Source organism: Hyaena hyaena, unplaced genomic scaffold (genome assembly GCF_003009895.1).
Source record: "Hyaena hyaena isolate Hyena2069 unplaced genomic scaffold, ASM300989v1 scaffold_219, whole genome shotgun sequence".
NCBI lineage: Eukaryota > Metazoa > Chordata > Mammalia > Carnivora > Hyaenidae > Hyaena > Hyaena hyaena.
In genome coordinates, this window is record NW_024080850.1 from 2116345 (window position 1) to 2138026 (window position 21682).

At 39.5% G+C, this 21682-nt stretch overlaps 1 protein-coding gene across 2 annotated transcripts in view; it reads right to left on the minus strand.

The window, feature by feature from the left end:
• The window catches only part of MAPK1 (mitogen-activated protein kinase 1), a 106010-nt gene that overhangs the window by 32044 nt on the left and 52284 nt on the right, over positions 1-21682 (minus strand). The window contains exons 1-3 of one of the 2 annotated variants that reach the window (XM_039242861.1): positions 13880-13911; positions 12697-12879; positions 10731-10920 (exon numbers count right to left, since the gene is read on the minus strand). In XM_039242861.1, the coding sequence (XP_039098792.1) occupies positions 10731-10920; positions 12697-12879; positions 13880-13896 (390 nt within the window). In that variant the 5' untranslated portion in view covers positions 13897-13911. Of the gene's footprint in view, positions 1-10730; positions 10921-12696; positions 12880-13879; positions 13912-21682 lie in introns of those variants that run through there. The other variant, XM_039242860.1, reaches the window with a different exon arrangement.

Genomic DNA, 21682 nt, shown 5'->3' on the forward strand with positions numbered 1-21682 from the left:
ACTCCAACATATATAAAATATCTGTATAATACTACACAGGTAGTATAGTATTATATGATATACTATATTATACTATATAACTACAATATACAGTGGACCCTTGAACAGCATGGGTTTGAACTGTGCAAATCTGTTCATACAGGATTTTCTCAATAAATATATTAGAATTTTTTGCAGATTTGCAACAATTTGAAAAAACTGGCAGATGGAACCACACAGCCTAGAAATATCAAAAAAATTAAGTCAGGTATTATTGCAGGAATACAGTATATAATACATACAACATACAAAGTTTAATTGATGTTGATGTTATCAGTTAAAGCTTCCTTCCAGTCAAGAGAAGGCTATTAAATTATGGAGTGTGTGTGTGTGGGGGGGGGGAACGAATCAGTACCCCTAAGCTTTATGTTGTTCAAGGGCCAACTATGCTTAGACCTACACAATTGCAGGGTACTTTAATTCCGTGGCATCTGGGGAACTGAGAAAGAGACATATTAATAAATACAGGCCTGAGTACAGTACAAGGGAGCCTAGAAATCAGATTGTTTTGGAGGCTTACTGTTTTAATTTGGCTAAGAAATTATAAGCACCTGAGCTCAGGCCATAAAAATGGAGATGAGGAAAGGACAGGCTTAAGAGATACTCATAGGACTTAAATGGATGGACAGTAATCTCTGCATAAATATCCCATAGTTTAGCGTTTCAATAATTCAAAAAAATTCAGAAAGCTCCCATTTACCTCACAGATGCCTTCTTCTAGCCTTGGACACCGGCATCACCACATAGCACCTCTGATAAGAGTTATGTATCCGTGGTGCATAATCTCCATCAAAATGCTGTATCTTCAAAACGAACAAATATTACATCTGCTTCTCTAGTTAGTCTTCGAAAGGCCATTTTCTAGGTGTACTCTCAGAGTTGCATAGTGAGGAAATTCTGGGTCCTACTCTGTAGCTCTGACAGCCAACTCTGGCCATTGTACACTCATAACTTCAGTTTATGTGACTTTCACCATAAGTACCTTTCAAAGCTGGCTTGCTTGTCAATGCCATTACATTCCTAATAGTTCTGGGTCTATCACAGAATCCGGATGAGGTATGGCATAAGCTTGTATGCGGGATCACAGGAGGTTGTAACATTGTCCTGGCTGGTCTTAGGCTTTCAATGTATCTGGCACCCTTTCCCTCTTTGTTTCTTTCCAGCATTTTCTACCAATTCCAGTGACATGAACTGCAGGAAGGCTTCGAGTAACCATGCATAGGAGGTTCACTAGCAACATGGTCCTATATGTGGCATGATTTCCAACTTAGAGAAGCAACTAATGACTGACTTCTTACATCCAGAGGCGAGTCCTCTAAGCCACTGAGAGCCATCATTCGCCATGTTGCCCTGTTGTTCCACCACCAATCCATTTCAATTCTGTGGCTTGAACTTTTGGACCAATCTGTGACCTATAGTTTTTCTCTTTTTCAAGTCTAACACTTCATCTGATTTAAATTCAACCAAAGCTCACCAGTCTGCTTTCTGTTGTATAATGGACACCTAAACACCACATTTTGAATCGTGCAGAGAATACTGCATCTTCTCAGCAGAACAAAACCAGCATAAGCTCCAGACCATGGCCACAGATCTTTTGCCACCCCCTATGCCTGGTGTCACACAGATTAGACGGGTTCAGACTTGATACATCACTTTTCACTGGCTAGTTGAATAAAAAAATAAGTCCCAAATACATTTAGAAAGCCAGAATATAAGAAATTCAGAGATCAGGCAGATTTATATTCTAAAGAGGACCATACCACTAAAACCCATCCTCCATGCTCTTCTTATAAGGTCTTTGAACTTGTACCAGGAGGGTAGGGTTCATCTTCCCTCCTTTTGAATCTGGGCAAACCTTTGTAACAGCCTAAACCAAGAGAATATAGTGAAAGTGATACTATGTGACTTCTGAGGCTACATCATAAAATGCAACATGGTCTCTTTCCATCTGGCGCTCTCTCTACTGGGGAATTTGGAACTCTCTGGTCACTTTAAGAGGAAACCTAGCACATGTGGGCTACATGTGGGCGTTCCAGGTGACAACCAGTTATCAATTGCCAGGTACCTACAAGAGGATTCCAGCCCTTACCTTTATGTCTTCTAGCTGAGGTCCAGATAGAAAAGCAGAGAGCAGCCATCACTGGTAACCCGTGACTAAATTTCTGACCCACAGAAACTATAAGTTAACACAGGATTATTGTTCCAGACTACTTTATTTTCAGGTTATTTGTTACAGGGCAGAAACAGCTAACAGTTGGTAGTGGACACAGTGCTTGTGATGGGACAGACAGGCACCCTTTGAGGAGGCCCTGTTGAATACTGGAACACTGAAGAGATGCTAACCATGGAAAGACCTGGGAAAAGCCAGAGCAAAACTGTAAAGAAACTAGCTAGGCAAATGTGAAGTGGCAACCGAACCTGAAACCTCCTAAAACAGCTCTCAAGTTGGCTACTTCTACATCTCAACTGCCATGGCCTTAGTGGAGATTCAGTTTAGTTTGTCAGGAATTAGGGAGACTAGATTTTACCCGTCTGCAAGCTGATTCATCCTCTAAATTCCTGCCTAAATGTTGTTTCTAAAATATAAGTCACCTTTCTGGCTCAAAAATCCTGAACCAATCCCTTCTATCTATTGAACAAAACCCAAATTCTTTAAGTGTGACTTTTTTTTTTTTTTTTTCCGAGACAGAGAGAGACAGAGTGGCAGCGTGAGCAGGGGAAGGTCAGAGAGAGAGGGAAATACAGAATCTGAAACAGGCTCCAGGCTCTGAGCTAGCTGTCAGCACAGAGCCCAATGCAGGACTCGAACCCATGAACCGTGAGATCATAACCTGAGCTGAAGTCGAACGCTTAACTGACTGAGCCACCCAGGCTCCCCTTTAAGTGTGACTTTTAAGACCATTCACATGCTACCATGAAACTACCTTCCTAATCTCATTTCTCACATATTTTCCTGCCTACATCTGCTCCTACTGACTCCAAACTACACCTGCTTCTATGACCTGACTGCAATGATCTCTCCCAAGTGCCCTATCCATGCCATTCCTTTACCCTAAACCCCCAGCTTGAAAGTTATCTCTTCTGAGAAATTTCCCAAAAATTAATACCACACCTGCCCAAGAGCTGAATGTTCACTTTTCTAACTCCTCTAATACTCTGTTAAAGGTATATTTAAGTACATACCACAGTCTATGATAGTCAGCTTTGCATATGCCCATCTCCCCAGCTAAAACAGAATTAAGTCCCTAGAAAAAGGCAACACTTGCCTAACTTGTTAATCCTAAGTGTGTTATATATGGAGGGCTCTCGACATTTGCTCAATAAATGCCTTAATTATTAAAAAAAAATTTTTTTTAATGTTTATTCACTTATGAGAGACAGAGTGCGAGCAGGGTAGAGGCAGAGAGAGGGAGACAGACATAGAATTCGAAGCAGGCTCCAGGCTCTGAGCTCTCAGTGCAGAGCTCGATGTGGGGCTCTAACTCACGAGCTGTGAGATCATGACCTGAGCCAAAGTTGGACGCCCAACTGACTGAGCCACTCAGGCACCCCAATAAATACCTTACTTTAAATGTTTATAGGAAGTACAACAGCTGGGGTGGATAAATTGACAGATACTCTAGGAGTGACCATTTTTTACAGTATCTGAATTATTGATAATCTCTTAAAAAAAACCAAGGGGTGCTCAGGTGGCTCAGTTGGTTAAACATCCAATTTTGGCTCAGGTCATGATGATCTTACTATTCATGGGTTCGAGCCCTGCACTGAGTTCTCCACTGTCAGCGCAAAGCCTGCTTCCAATCCTGTCTCCATCTCTCTGCCTCTCCCTTGCCCTCTCTCTCAAAAGTAAACAAACATTAAAAAATCAAGGTACAGTTACCAGGGTTAAATCTTATGTTAAATAATGTTAGTAAAATTACACCATTCAAGGTGGCAATATTAAGGAAGGGGAGGGTCGCCTGGGTCGTTAAGTGACTATTGATTTTGGCTAAGGTCATGATCTTGTGGTTGTGAGACTGAGCCCCATGTTGGGCTCCATGCTGGGCATCAAGCCTGCTTAAGATTTTCTCTTAATCTTCCCCTTCCCCTTCCCCACTCACAATCTCTCCCCCCACCCCCCAAAAATGGGAAAATTGAAAACTGGAATTACTAGCATTCTTTTACTAGAAAAAACATAACCCTATCAGCTGAATGCTACAATATGCAATACACCTATTTTCTTATAATTAAAACTAAAGGTGCAGTTGTTCTTTCTCATCCTCTCTCTCAAGGAAATCCAGTCCTCAAGTTTTTATGGGGGGGAAGGGGTCATGTGACATTAAGGGTCTCTCTGGGGATGGGAGAAACTTAGCAGCCCAGTGGGGTAGGTAGCACCCAAGTGGAGTTAAAAGGGAGCTGCAGATCAGGACATGGTCTAGGTGTGAGGTGAAGGGGCTGTTCATGCAGGGGAGGCAGCGGCAGTCTGCCCAGGGTATTAACAGTCTGAGCAAGGTGAGCATATAAGCCATGGGTTATATTGCACAAAACAATTATTTCACTGGAAGTTGCAAAATGGTGACTTCTCTAATTTTATCACTTCTTCTGCATTTATTAGCTGGCATTTTCAACTGGAACCTTGATGTGTACCCTGATGCACAAATTCCACTGGAAAGACAGGGAAAATGTTTAATCCCTTTCCTTTGGTTACAAATTTTCAGAATAGTGAGTTGGCATCAAGAGTAACCTTGTATTATTTGTATCCCCCACACCTAGTACAGGGCATAGAACCAGCAGGCTCTCAAAAATTACTGGCTACAATTTAAAAACTAGAGAGATGTGAGATTTAGAGCCCTAAAAGATCCCACAACTCCATTCACGGTCATCCATGAAAACCTCATACAATTTAAAAAAAAAAAAAAAGTTAATGCCACAACACTAAAGACTAGCCAAATTATATGGCATTAACCAAAAAATTACCAAGGCTGTTAAAAAAAACTAGTAGTATTTATTGTAATTCCATACGAAGGAAGATATAAATCAATAGGATATGGTACAAGAAACAAAATGACCTATAGCATTCCTACTACCGGCTGTGTAAACTGAGATTTTCATTAAACAAAGGAAGCCCCAAGGATAGGTTTCATTTCATATCTTCCAGAGTTCTCTTTCCCAGGCACACCCAGAACCACAAACACTATGATCCTACCATCCTGCAACTCTAACTAGGAGTTTTGTGGGCTCAGTCTAGCAAACATCAAGGACAGAGACTGCTAGAGACCTCATTCGCCTGGGAGTTCCACTAGAAATATGTTAGTAGAATCTCCAAACAGGATCTATGACCCTTGTGTTTCTGTGGCCCAGAGAAATAGGGAATCTGTAAGAGAGGCTCCCAGAAGGGTTCTAAGAGGTCAACATCTACTTGTCTCAAGACTTTAGATAAGAAGTGCTAAGTATGTTTATGGAAGCAGAAAAAGAAATCTTAACTGCTCTTGCCCTTGACTAGTGGTAGAGTCAAAAGTTAAAGGTCCAGTCAAAGACACTGATAATAGCTGATATCTCGAGGGCTCAAGAGTAGGAAATACTTTAGTAACACAGAAGCCAATAGAAAAAGGAAGAAATGACATATATAATTGTCCACTTGAAATTTCAGAAAACCCTAAATAACAAGAGATGAGTAAGATCACAGGTTACAAACTTTCTAAGCACAGGAGCCTGTAGTATAGGCATCATGGTCACCCCAAGGTATGGAGGATGAGATGGATATACGATTTCAGAGCTTAAACAGAAAAGACCCTTTTCCCCACTTGTGTGCTCTTTCAACCCTCATGTATGCACTTGAACTACCACCGTGCCCTAACCTGCCTTTCGAACATGTCCACCACGACAAATCAGAGATAACATATCATACTCATCTTTACAAGTGAGATTCTCTCCTGAATATTTATACCTATGTGAATGAAGCACACCCCATATGTACATTTCAAAATGTGGGTAAATTGTATTGCTGTAAATATCTAAATTATCCTATTGTATTTTTTTTATCTTATTGTATTTTTGAGTCGCTGTCTTACATTGGGTTTTGAAAACAATACTTGGATTGTGCAGATGGCCAACAACACAGATATATTAATGTAGGTGTAAATTTTAGTGAGCAGAGAATAAAATGGCCCTAGATAAAGACAAGCCCACAAACAATGAACAGACAACAAAGTAGTCTGGTTCTGTCTGTTTTCATCTTAAGAATTAGCATTTTTTTTCTTTTTTCTTTTTTAAAGATCTTTATCATTTATTTATTATTTTAAATTTTAATGTTTTTATTTATTAATAAGAGACAGAGAGAAACAGCATGAGCATGGGGGGGGGGGGGCGCAGAGAAAAAGGTAGACACAAAATCTGAAGGAGACTCCAGGCTCTGAGCTGTCAGCACAGAGCCCGATGTGGGGCTCAAACTCACAACATGAGATCATGACCCGAGCCAAAGTTGGATGCTTAACCGACTGAGCCACCCAGGTGCCCCAAGGAGGAGCATTTTCAAATGAAAGTTAAGAATCAATGTTTCCCAGAAATATTATATACTGAAAATACTGACTGAGAATGTTTCTCCAAAAACAAACAAAAATAATCTGTCATAACAGAGTTGTGATAAGAAATGGAAAGAAATAAAGAACTGGGAGACATAAAAATACGGTTTTTCAAGAAAATAACTAAGATTCAACAAAGTGTGGCCATTCCTACAAGCAGCTTCATTCCTTTTGTACCCACCTGGCTTTTAGTTACATAAATCCATGGAAAGAATCCACCAGATCCTTTAATAATATATATAATATAATAACATTAAAGTATATTAATCTAACTGTGGGATCCCACGAGCGACAGAGTCAAATTCAACTGTATCTAATGTAGGAAGCTACCCTCTACCACATTTCACAGAATGTTGGGCACCCTGTTTTAAACACTCGATGATAGCAAATAAGCTGACCACCTAGTAACAGAATCCACTGCCTTTTTTTTCAGATAGTTTCACAAGGTTCTCCATGATCTACTTCCAACCAATACCACCGGCCAACATCCAATGACATTCTACGGTGCCCTATGCCCAAGGTAGCCACTGCCTTACTGAAAGCCTGCTCATCTTTGGAGGGCCAGCACCGATGCCACATTCTTCCTGACACCTCTCAAAGCCCCAGATAGAACCCACCTCTCTCCTTTGTATCTGTATACTATTCCCTTCATTATCTCAGTTATAGCAGATATTATTACAATCATCTGTTGTTTATCAGACTTCTGACCTATCAGTTTTGAGACTGCAGACAGACATTCCCCCCTCTTCCTTGCTAGGTACACCTTAAGGGCTTCTCACAGGAATGTCTGTTAAACAGAAGTCCAAGAAATGATCGTTGCTATACATCTGAATGCACTTTTTAAACAGCTGTATTAAGATGTAATTCACATACTGCACGATTTACCCACTTAAGGTGTAAAAGTCAATAGTTTTTGGTGTTATAATCACAGGGTTACACAACCGTTACCACCAACCAATTTTAGAACATTTCTGTAACCACAAGAAGAAATCTTGTACCCATTAACAGTCTGCCTATTCCTCCCCAATCCCACCAGCCCTAGGCAATCACTAATCTACTTCCTGTTGCTACATATTTGTCTATTCTAGACACTTCACATAAACAGAATCACACAATATGTGGTCTTTTATGACTGGCTTCTTTCACTTACATAATAATTTCCCATGATTCACCCACATTATATATCAGTTTTTTTTTATATGTCATATATATTATATATCATATATATTATGTATCAGTACTTTTTATTCCATTGTATGGATCTACCACATTTTTTTAAAACTTTTTTTTGAGAGAGAGGAGAGGGGAGGGGAGGGGAGGGGGAGGGGAGGAGGGGCATAGTGAATCCCAACTAGGCCCCAGGCTGTCAGTGTGGAGCCTGAGATGGGGCTTGATCTCACAAACAGGAAGATCATAACCTGACAAAAATCAAGGGCTGGAGGCTTGACCGATCAAGTCACCCAGGTTCTCCTGAATCTATCACATTTTATTTATTCATTATCATATGGACATTCAAATTATTTCCACTTTTGGACTATTATGCTACTCTAATTATTTGTATGTTAGTTTTTGTGTGGGCACATTTTCATTCTACTTAGGTATACACCTGCAAGTGGAATCCTCACCAACACTTATCATCTGACTTTTTTATTACAGCCATCCTAGTGTGTAAATTGTTATCTCATTGTGGTTTTGACTTACATTTTCCTACCAATTCAAGATTCCAAGCATCTTTTCATGACTTATTGGCCATTTGTAAAACTTCTTTTGAGAAGTGTCTATTCAGATCCTTTGCCCTGTATTAAACTGGGCTATTTATCTTTTATTGTTGAGTTATAAAAGCTTTTTATATTGTAGATAAAAATCTTTTATCAGACACCTGATTTACAAATACTTTCTCTCCTTTTGTAGATTGTCTTTTCACTTTCTTGATGGTTTACTTTTTAAAAATTTTATTATTATTTATTTTATCGTTTATTTATTTTTGAGATGGGGGAGGGGCAGAGAGTGAGACACCTAATCTAAAGCAGACTCCCGGCTTTGAGCTGTCAGGGGAGCCCAATGCAGGGCTTGAACTCAAGAACTGTGAGATCATGACCTGAATCAAAGTCAGATGCTCATCTGACAGGCACCCAGGCATCCCTCCTGATGGTTTACTTTGTTAAAACAGGTTCCTAATCTAGATGAAATCCAATTTTTCCCTTCGTTGCCTTTGCTTTTAGAGTCATGTATAACAGGACTTGCCTAACATAAGACTGAAAAAACTCACTCCTATGTTATCCAAGCCTATTCTAGTTTAGTTTGTAAATTTATGTCTTTGATCTGTTTTGTGTTAGTTTTTGTACATAGCAGGAGCATAAATCCAATTGTCCCAGCACCATTTTTTGAAAAAGAATGATCTTGGCACTCTCATGAAAAATCAGTTATCATAAACATATGGGTTTATTTATTAACTCTCAATTTTATTCCATTTATCTATAATGCCCACCCACTCTTATGCCAATATCAGTGTCTTGAATACAAAAGCTTTGTATTAGATTTTTTTTTTTTATAATTTTTTTTAACGTTTTATTTATTTCTAGGAGACAGAGAGAGAGACAGCGCGAGCAGGGGAGGGTCAGAGAGAGAGGGAGTCACAGACTGAAACAGGCTCCAGGCTCTGAACTGGCAGTCAGCACAGAGCCCGACACGGGGCTCGAACCCACGAACCGCGAGATCATGACCTAAGTGAAAGTCGGACGCTTAACCGACTAAGCCACCCAGGCGCCCCGCTTTGTATTAAGTTTTGAAATCAAGAAGTGTGAGCTCTCCAACTTTGTTCTTTCATAAGATTATTTGGCTATTTTGGGTCTCTTAAGTTTCCATACACATTTCAGAACCAGCCTGTCCATTTCTGCAAAAAAGCCACATGGAGGTTTGACACAGTCACCTTGCTATGTAGACCAATTTGGGGAGCACTGCTATCTAAAAAAGATTAGATTTTGCAATCAATCCATAAACACGGGATATCTTTCCATTTACCTAGGTCTTTTTTTTAAGTTTTTTTTTTTTAAACGTTTATTTATTTTTGAGAGACAGAGAGTGAGCAGGGAAGGGGCAGAGAGAGAGGGAGACACAGAATCCGAAGCAGGCTCCAGGCTCTGAGCTGTCAACACAGAGCCCGATGCGGGACTTGAACCCATGAACCGTGAGGTCATGACCTGAGCTGAAGTCAGATGCTTAACCGACTGAGCCACCCAGGCGTCCCTATCTAGGTCTTCTTGAATTCACATTATTTTTATCAGACTGAATCTATATCCCTTCATATCTAATACATCTGTAGAATTCCCTCCTTATTTATTAGCTCTGATACTATTAAAACATAAATATATGTACACAAATGCTGCCCATTTTTAAGAACTCTGAGGACTATAAGGATCTAGGGTTTCCTTATTTGTTGGGAATACCTTATTTAGGTATTAAAGTCATTAAGGTTAAGTCTGGTGCTGTTTTCTGAGTGTGGGTTTTTTCCTGTTTATTTTTTGTTTTTGTTCTGTTTTGGGGGGGGCAAGTGAGTGAGGGGCGGGGGGGGGAGGGAAAGGGGGAGGGAGGGGGAGGTGGGATTCATCCAAAGCGGGGCTCATGTTTTACCCAAAGCAGGGCTCATGTTCACCAGAAGCAGGACTTGAGCTCACTCAAATGAGGGACTCAAACTCATGAATTATGACCTGAGCTGAAGTCAGATGCTTAACGACTGAGCTACTCAGACATCACTTTCTGAGCATTCTTTGTATAAAACTTACTGAATAAAAAGGTTCCCAATGAAACAGATGACTTTTAAACTTACACATAATGCACATGATTCTGCTTTTATATATGTAAGCATAAATATATACACATATATAAGAGCATAGCAAAAACTTTGGAAGAAAACACACCAATATGTTATAGTGGTAATCTCTGGAGAGGAGGAACAATGGAACGAAGAAGAGGACTAGCACTCTTTATTTGCATTATTTTTTTGTTTTTAAGCTATAAAAATGTTTTCATTTATTTCTGGTGTGATTTTAAGTACGAATGACAACATAAATATGCCCCAGTGAAAGAGTTTTTCCAACATATATCACCCTCAGAGTAAATAAGCTAGCTGACCTTGAGATCACAGGTGGTGTTGAGCAGCAGGTTGGAAGGTTTGAGGTCACGGTGTAGTACATTGGCTGAATGGATATATTTTAACCCTCTGAGGATCTGGTAAAGAAAATAGCAGATATGGTCGTTGCTGAGGTGTTGTGTCTTCAAGAGCTTGTAGAGATCTGTTTCCATGAGGTCCTGTACTATATATCTGTTTAGACCAGTTAAGGTAACACACCAAATATCTGGTTACACGTAGCGAACCACTGAAAACAAAATGAACCCTCTCCTCAAATGGTCATTATATCATGAGGCCTACAAGGGAGATGAGAAACTGATGAAAACTTGGTATACCTCTATGGAAGGAATTTACAGTAGTTAACTCCTTCTTAGGTCCTGTGACACAACAGGCATTAATATCTGCTCAATGTGCTGAACTGAGACAGGCTGTTATGGAAATACTGGCGAATCGTGAAGTCTCAGTCTCCTAGTCCTGCAAGGTGTTCGCCATCAACAAACCCTCTCCAAGGATTACTGGAAAGGGCTGAGAAAAGAGGTGGCCAGCAAGCATCATACACTCCCTCCTCTCTTTGGCCCAGCAATGACTTGTAATGCTCTTTGTAATGTTCTTTTACCTCCCTTCTTGTCTCCCCTCCTTCTCCTTAAGAATCAACCATAAAATCTTTGGAAATACAGACCTAAAACACATCACTACTAAATTCAGCTCTCTATGTACTTGACTCTTCAATAAACATTAAGATCTTAAATACAAGAGAGTACTGGGAAGTCATGCTAAGGAGCTCATGCTGGTTTTGCTCCCCTTGCTTTCTTGATTACCCATGTATCCAAGCCATCCAGGATGTTATCTATGGCTGACTTCTTTCTTATAGAAATTAAATTATAAAACCCTTTAGCTTTTAATCTTACCATATTATTTCAGTAGTAGTGTTTTTGCATTTCTCATGTTCATGAGAATATGAACACAATATTTTACATTTCTCATATTCATGAGAATATATGAATACAATACTTTTTGTGTAAGTATTGTAAATATTATTTTATGTCCCCTACAGATTCATGGGATTCAAAGGAAACAGAATTTGAAAAATTGTCATCTTGAAAGAGATTTGATTTTCCTAGCAAAAGGTAAAACAGGACAACAGGTGGTAGCAGCAGGAGGCATTTCACTTACAATAGCACTAGAACTACAACCTGATAATAGAGCAGTTAAAAAATGAAAAGGGCTGCCTAGAGATAGTGAGCTGCCTGCCTGCCTGCCTGTCTTCGGAGGGGCAGAATGCAAATTGAGAAAACTGGTAGGAATGCTACACTAGCCTGAACAGCAACTGTTGGTTTTTTTTGTTTTTTTTTTTCTTGGGCAGACCCTCTTCAGTATACTTCACACTTTTTTCTTTCAAATACAGTCTTTACCCAGGCAGCATCCTCTGGACTTGCTTAGTCCAGATTTCTAAATGTTGGCCATAATTAATAACATAAATTTAGAGCTGACTCAGCTTTAAAGATCATGAAGGCTAGTACCTTAATTCTAAAGATGAGAAAACAGACCTAGAGATGAATGACCTTGTCTAAGATCAGGACAGTCTATTCGAGCAGGTGATAACCAGGGCACCCACTTTCTTAGTCTACTGTTCATTTCTTTTTACTATAACAAACCATACTTTGAATAGAAAAAAAAATGACTGAAAATGGTGTTAAGATTCTCCATAACTACACTTAAAGTTTTTACTGAAACAGAGAAAAATTGGATTTGCCAAAAGACACTAAAAATTACTACTGACAATTGATAATATGATTCAAACATAAAAATTACACGTATCTTATAGTAAATAGCAAGCAGATAACAACTTCCCCTTTAATGTGCTTTATACATACTTTTCCTTTACTCTGACAAGTCCAGGCATTTCAAGTTACATTTACTTATTAACAAGGTGACCAATCAGTGGAGTCAGCTGCCTGAAAAGGATACACATCTTTCATTTGCTCGATGGTTGGTGCTCGAATAATATCATTGATTCCAATAATGTTCTCATGTCTGAAGCGCAGTAAGATTTTTATCTCCCTCAGGGTTCTCTGGCAGTAGGTCTGGTGCTCAAAAGGACTGATTTTCTTGATAGCTACTCGAACTTTGTTGACATTATCATAAGCAGAGCTAAAAAAAAAAAAAAATTGGGGAGAGACAGAATTTAAAATAGTTCTCAAAACATCTTGGCAGAAAGAATGAAAATCAATAAAGTATTAGATATTAGCACGTAGGGTAAATACTTGTTTCATATACCTGATGTTGTTACGTATATTACCCCCCCACACACACAAAAAGTGCCAAGTTAGGAAGGATGCAGCTGGCACGATATATAGCACATATTCAATCTCAAACTTATTAGAAGGCCCAGCCCTGGTAAATGTGTAAATGCCCATAGTCATGAGCCCAGGCACATGGGTTTATGCCACACATGCACACACTAAACATTTTCCCACTGTTTTTAACGGCAATTGCATTCTGGTGAGAGTAATCATTTGTCCTCCAAAACAACTTCCTATTGTTGCATCAGATTCCTCCAACTCAGCAGAAACATCCAATGACCCTCAACCACATCTTTACATCAAACAGAAATGGACCCAAGTAGATGCCTCGATTGTTTGAATCTACTTTCTCTTACTTGCAAAATGATAGGACTCTTCTTTTTTTTTTTAAAGAAACTATCTGAAGTAATAATTTGTGTAGGCTCATACAGTTCCAGGACTGACCTTATATAAGTGATAAGCAAATTATTCTTGTTGAAGAAAAATGATGTTTCTATGTGTATTAAAATAGTATTTAACCATGAAACACAAAAGCCACTGGAGGGGAAAATCACATTTTAAATATAGTATTAACAATACTACATAAGTTTAAAATTTATTATAACATCTTAATTACCATAAAACTTTCCCCTTCAAAGCTCTTCATATACTTAACTACATTTTGTCTTCACAATATTTTTAAAAGTGGGGAACAGCAGTGTTTTTATATGCATTGTCCAGGTAAGAGTCCCATAATTACAGAGAGGATAATTCATTTAACCAAAAGACTCATCTCCCTAGGCTCGCTTTTTCCAAAGTATCTTAGGCTTACATCCTTTCTCAGGTCAGTTCTCTTTGTATCTCTCTACCTGGGTACATGATGCATTGATACGTTGCCATCAACAGTTGAGCCTGACAGCTCAACTAAGATGCTGCTCAAATTGTGGTCCCCAGACCCCTGCATCAGGGTCATTCTTGTAAAAAATGCTTGTTCCTGGGCCTCATCCTAGGCCTTCCTTTAAAAAAAAAATTTAACGTAGTTATATTAGTTACAGGTGTACAAAAGACTGGTTCAACAATTCTATGTTATTCAGTGCTCATCACGTTAAGTGCCCCTTCACACACTGCCCCATCCACTACCTCGCCTCTAGTAACCACCAGTTTTTTCTCTACATTTAAGTAGAATCTTGCGGGGCAGGGCAGGGAAGAGCTCTATTTTTTTGTCTCTTCTTTCTTTGTTCATTTGTTTTGTTTCTTAAATTCCACATATGAATTAAATCATGGTATTTGTCTTCTCTGACTTATTTCAAAATCTCACCGGCATGCCTTCTAGATCCATCTATGTTGTTGCAAATGGCAAGGTTTCAATCTTTTTTATGGCTACTTGAGTAATATTCCATGCTGTGTACACACACACACACACCACATTTTCACCCATTCATCTACTATCGATGGACACTTTGGTTCCTTCCATATGTTAGCTATTGTAAATGATGCTGCAATAAACATAGGGGTTCATATATCTTTTCAAATTAGTGTTTTCATATTCTTTGGTTAAATATCCAGTAGTGGAATTACTGGATCATATGGTAATTCTATTTTTAATTTTTTGAGGAACTTCCATACTGCTTTCCACAGTGGCTCATTCTTTTTCTTTTCTTTTTTAAAGAAATTTAACCAAAATATTTGGGTAATCTTACACCAAAACTATAAAGTATTTTTCTTTTTCTTTTTTTTTTTAAATTTTTATTTATTTCTAGGAGAGAGAGAGAGAGACAGCATGAGCAGGGGAGGGTCAGAGAGAGAGGGAGTCACAGACTGAAACAGGCTCCAGGCTCTGAACTGGCAGTCAGCACAGAGCCCGACGCGGGGCTCGGACCCACGAACCGCGAGATCATGACCTAAGCGAAAGTCGGACGCTCAACCGACTAAGCCACCCAGGCGCCCCAGTATTTTTCAAAAGAGTTCCAGGGGAGTCTGCCTGGCTCAGTCAGAAGAGCATGTGACTCTTGATCTCGGGGTCATGACTTCAAGCCCCATGTTGGGTGTAGAGATATTAAAAAATAAATAAACTTAAAAAAAACAAAACAAAAACAGAGAGAGAGAGAAAGAGTTCCACAGCTGTTACACAGGGCTGCCAGTTCTTTCCAAGTTGACCTCAAGGTCTGACTTAATAGAATTCCAAGCAGAAGCAGTAAGAATTATGCTTTCAATTTTATGATGAATTTTAATCTTGAGTGTTAGCCTGCTTGGGATTCTCTGTCTCCCTCTCTCTTTGTCCCTCCCCTGCTCATGCATGTTCTCTCTCTCTCTCTCTCTCTCTCACACAAATTTAAAAAAATAATAATAAATAAAAATTAATATCTGGCCCACTGACTAAAGCAATGAAATAAGACTAGCAGGCAATAAGACACTGCTTTTTGTTTCTTAAAGTAAGTGCTAGAAATATAAAATAGTAAATGGGTTTATTCTCACGTTTGTGCTCCTATAATGGTATGTATCAGTCTACTTATTTTGAGAATTACTGATGCATTTGTAAGACTCCATCAGAAAACTATGCTATAGGAGGCCCCTTATCTTACTCAATTTGAATTCTCCCACATTACCATTAATATATTGGACTCGGAGGGCACCTATGTGGCTCAGTAGGTTAAGTGTCTGACTTTGACTCAGGTCATGATCTTGCAGCTCGTGGGTTCAGGTCCTGCATTGGGCTCTGTGTGGATGGTGTGGAGCCTGCCTAGGATTCTCTCTCCCCGCACTCTCTCTCTGCCCCCCCCCCCAACACTTTCTCTCTCTCTCTCTCTCAAAATAAATAAACTTAAATATATATAGGGGCAACTGGGTGGCCCAGTCAGTTCAGTGTCCGACTCTTGACCTCAGTTTGGGTCATGGTCTCATGGTTTCGTGGGTCTGAGCCCCACATTGGGTTATGCACTGTCAGTGTGGAGACATCTTGGGATTCTCTCTCTCCTCTCTCTGTCTCTTCCCTGCTCATGCTCACTTGCTCTCATTCTCTCAGAATAAATAAACTTAAAAAACGTTTAAGGGGCTCCTGAGTGACTCAGTCGGTTAAGCATCTGACTCTTGATTTCTGCTCAGGTTACGATTTCATGGTTCATGGGTTCGAGCCCCATATTGAGCTCTGTGCTGACAGCATGGAGCCTGCTTGGGATTCTCTCTCTCCCCCTCCCCTGCTCTGTCTCAAATAAACTTTGAAAAAATAATTAAAAAAAATATATACACACTGCACTCAGGTACCCCCAATATTTTGAAATGAAATATTATTTCCCTTTTCCCCTAAAGATTTTTTTTTTAATGTTCATTTATTTATTTTTGAGAGAAAGAGCAAGTGCAAGCAGGGGAGAGGTAGAGAGACTGGGATAAAGAGAATCCCAAGCAGACTCCACACTGTCAGCAAAGTGCCTGACACAGGGCTCGAACCTACAAACTGAGATCATGACCTGAGCCAAAATCAAGAATTGGACATTTAACTGACTGAGCCACCCGGCACCCCTTAATTTAATTTATTTTATATTTTGAGAGTGAGTGCACATATGTTCATGAATGTGAGAAGGAGCAGGGGAGGGGAGGAAAGGAAAGGAAGAGATAGAATCTTTTTTTAAATTTTGTTTTTAATGTTTATTTACTTTTGAGAGAGACAGAGTGTGAGTGGGGAAGTGGCAGAGAGGGAAGAAGACACAGAATCCGAAGCATGCTCCAGGCTCTGAACTGTCAGCACAGAGCCTGAGGCGGGGCTCAAACCCACAAACCGTGAGATCATGACCTGAACGGAAGCTGGACACAACCAATTGAGCCACCCAGGTGCCCCGAGAGAGAAAATCTTAAGCAGGTTCCATGCTCAGTGAAGTTCCCAATGCACAGCTCGATCCCAGGACTCTGGGATCATGACCTAAACTGAAATTAAGAGCTGGATACTCAAATGACTGAGCAACCCAGGCGCCCCTCAAAGATTTTATTTTAAAGTAATCTCCACACCCAACATGGGGCTTGAATCCACAACCCTAAATGGTGTAGCTACTATGAAGTTCCTAAAAAAACTTAAACCTAGACTACCAATATGACCCAGCAATCCCACTTCTGAGTATATATATCCAAAAGAATCAAAATAGGATCTCAAAGAGATATTGGTTTATTCATGTTCGCTACAGCATGATTCGTAATAGACAATTGGAAGCAACACAAATGTCCACTGATGTATGAATGGATAAAGAAAATCCGATGTATACATATACTAGAATATTATTGTCTTAAAAAGGAAATTCTATCACATGCTACAACGTGGATGAATCTTGAGGATATTAACTGAAATAAAGCCAGTCACAAAGCATTATATATGATTCCACTCATATACAGTATCTAAAGTTGTCAAATTCATAAAATCAGAATGTAGAATAATGGTTTACCAAGGGCTACAGGAAGGGAGGAGATGAGGAAATGGTGTTCAAGGGTACAGAGTCTGAGTTTTGCAAGATGAAAACGCTCTACAGATCTATTACACAATAATGTGAATATATATTTAACATTCATGAACTCTATGCTTAAAAATGGTTAAAATGTTGGGGCGCCTGGGTGGCTTAGTCGGTTAAGCGTCCGACTTTCGCTTGGGTCATGATCTCGCGGTTCGTGGGTTCGAGCCCCGCGTCGGGCTCTGTGCTGACTGCCAGCTCAGAGCCTGGAGCCTGTTTCAGTCTGTGACTCCCTCTCTCTCTGACCCTCCCCTGCTCACACTGTCTCTCTCTCTCCTAGAAATAAATAAAACATTAAAAAAAAAAATGGTTAAAATGTTAATTTTACATTATGTTTTTTACTAGTTTTTTTTTTTATTTTAAAAGGGTACAACCACTATGGAAAACAGTGGGAAGGTTCCTCAAAAAATTAAACATAGAACCACCATACAATCCAGCAATTCCACTCTAGGTATCTATCAAAAGAAAATAAAGACACTAATATGAAAAGATACACAGACTCCATTATTTACTGCAGCATTATTTACCAATAGTGAAGGTATGTAAACAACCTAACTGCCCACTGATGAACGGATAAAAAAGATGTGATATGTGTATATATATTTATATGTTATGTTGTGTGTATATGCTCATTTCACTTATAAGTAGAATCTAAAGTACAACAAAACAAAACCCAGACTCCTAGATACTGAGTACAGAATGGTGACTGTTAGAGGGGAAAGGGTTGGGTGTGGGGTGAAACAGGTAAAGGAGATCAAGAGATACAAAGTTCCAGTTATAAAATAAGTCTTGGGGATGTAATGTAAAATGGGGAATACAGTCAATGATACTACATTAACTCTGTATGGTAACTAGACCTGTTATGGTAATCAGTTAGCAATGTATACAAATATTGAGTCACTATGCTGTACACATAAAACAGAATGTTGTATGTCAATTATATTTCAATAAAAAATTTTTAAGGGAAAAAAAGACATGTTAACAAGGAAAACATTAAACATTTCAATAGATGTCAAAAAAGAATGGTAGTGGCTGTATGAACCTACATGTGATAAAATTGCACAGAACACATGCACACATAAATGCATATAAAATTAGTGACATATAAATGAGCTCTACAAATTGTATCAATGCCAATCTCCCAGCTGTGGTATTATGCTATAATTTATACTGTAATGTATGATTGTAATACAAGATGTTACTCCTGAAACTGGGATTTCTGTATTATTTGTTACAAATGCATGTGATTCTACAATTATCTCAAGATAAAATGTTTAATTAAAAAAGCATCCATCAACAGGGGAATAATTATCCACAGAGTGAAATACTTTGCAGCTGAGAAAAGGAATGACATGGAAAGATCCTCAAGATCTATTCAGTGGAAAAAAAAAAAGCATGGTCCAACACTGGAAAATATGCTATCTTTTTCTGGTAAATAATAAAAGATATATATTAACATTTGCTTATGTTTGCATAAAGGAAGTCTGGAAGGATACACAGGGAGTAAAGGAGGGGTGGTACAGGGACAGAATGCCAAGCCAGAGCAGAACAGACAGGAGCAAAACCCCTCACTGTATACCTCTTTATGTTTATCTTGAAAAGCCATGTGAACCTCTTCAAAAAAAAAAAAATCTTGATTAGAGGAAAAAAACATACAGGAGAAATACTAGTGGAATACTGATTAGAATACCCTTTAAAGGAGGAAGCACAATTATTTTAAAATTCCTGACTAATAATACAAAAATACTTGAAAAATAGTTAATGGAAAGAAGTGCAAAGTATCTTCATTTAACCTTGTTCCCACCTGAGGGAACAGAATAATCTTTACAACTGGAATTGGGTAAGCAATAGCACTGTTAGGAATTTACCCAAGGGATATAGAAATGCTGAGGCATAGGAGCACATGTACCCCAATGTTCATAGCAGCACTCTCCACAATAGCTAAAACATGGAAAGAGCCTAAGTGTCCATCAACAGATGAATGGATCAAGAAGATGTGGTTTATCTATGCCATGGAATACTACATGGCAATGAGAAACAATGAAATCTGGCCATGTGTAGCAACATGGATGGACCTTGAGGGTGTTATGCTGAGCGAAATAAGTCAGGCAGAGAAGGACAAATATCATATGTTTGCACGTATAGGAGGATTAGGAGGAACTTGACGGAGGAACAAGGGGGAGAAGGGTGGAAATGGTGGGGGAAAGGGAGAGAGGCAAACCATGAGAGACTCTTGAATGCTGACAAAAACTGAGGACTGATGGAGGGGGGGGGGATGGGCATGGAGGAGGACACTTGTGGGGATGAGCACTGAGTGTTATGTGGAAACTAATTTGACAATAAACTATTTGTAAAAAAAAAAAAAAAAAACTAAATAAATGTAAGAGCTGCAAAAAAAAAAACAAAACTGGAATTGGGTAGGGGCGTTTGGGTGGCTCAGTCCATAAGCAGCCAAGGGGCCAGCTTCAGCTCAGGTCATGATCTCATGGTTCATGAGTTCAAGCCCCGTAATGGGCATCAGGCTCACTGCTGTCAGCACAAAGCCTGCTTCAGATTATCTGTTCTCCCCTTCCCTGCCCTCCCCCACTTGCACTCTCACTCTCTTAAACATTAAAAAATTTGGAATTGGGTATATTATTTCTCTCTGTCTCTCATTCACACAACACACCCCGCCCCGAATACAGGGGGATTTTTATCTGGTCTTGGGTTGGTATTTGCTATGTACCAAGGACTATTCTAAAGGATACAAAGATTATAAATAGTACCCTCCTCTTAAGGAACTCAAGCTATTGACAGCCAGTCATCTTACATAAATGTAGCCTCAAGTTTCAGATGAATCCTGAGATCCATAAATCATGGGGGATAGGAGTTAAGTCAAGGCTGGAGGTGAGTACACGCAATACTCAAAACAGAATCCTACTACTCAGCAATAAAAAGGAATGAACTTGATATAAACAACACAGAGGGATCTCAAAATAATTATGCTGAATAAAGCCAGACCACCAGAAAAGTACTTCCATTCATATAAAATGCAAACTAATCTCTGGGGACAGAAACTGGATCATAGGGTTGCTTGGGGCTGGGGAGGAGAGGGAACTGGTGGGCGGGAAGGACTACACAAATGGAAACTAGATACTTTGGAGGTGATGAATATGTTATCTTGGTTGTGTTGATAGTTTCAATAATGTCCAAAGTACTGTACACTTTAAATATGTGCAGTATATTGTTGATCAATTGATCTCAAGAGAGCAGTTCCTTAAAAAAGGAACCAAGGCTCTCTGAATATGTAGTCAATTCCTGAGGCAGAGTGGGTAAGAAAAGACAGATTCCAGAAACATATTTGATCAGTAAATGTGGAAGGAGAAGCCCACAAAATTCTGGAGTAGATTATTTAACAGATGTTTTGTGATCACTTAGGGAAGAAAAGGGAACTAGCATGAGTCAATTATGAACAAGTCATGCTAAACTAACTTCATTTCCTGTTTTGATAGGGTTACCACAACAACACAAGAATGACGCCAGAGCTATGGTGGACTCAAGCTGCACTTGTCAAGCACTTCCCACTTGTTAAGATTTCATGTTAGGACTGGTGACGAAAACACATTAACGATCCTGCCCTTAAGAAGCTAAGAAGTTTGTAATTTAGTGAAGGAAGGAGACAGGAACAGACAACATATAATGGCTTTACCACAATAAAGCACTTCTGAAACCTAAAGAGAGGGATTTGGATTAAGTCCAAATAAGGGTATTAGGAGAAGATTAAAAGAAAATGAGACCTATAGAAACCATATCCTGAAGGATGAGCAGATCTCTGAAAGAGGAGCAAGGGCACCAAGAAAAGCAAGAGGTAACATGTGGAGAAGACAAGCAGGACATCTATGGGGACTGCAGCCCTCACCCAGCCAGGCCCCTCTCCATAGGTGAAGTGTTTATAGGGTCTGGGGGTCTGGAGAACATGCCCATCAGGAGCCCCAGTATTCCCCATCTCCTGAGTCTGCTTCTGAGGCTGTGCAGGCCTCTTCCAAGGCAGCTCTGCTGAGAGAATGTTCCTCTAATGTGTATGCCACAGAGTAGCCAAAGGACAGCTGTTTACAGGGTGTGCACTGCACCTGGACTCTCATGTCAAGCTGGGTGTCCATACACACAAGTTCAAGCTCATGGCAGGGCACAGCCCTAGGGCTG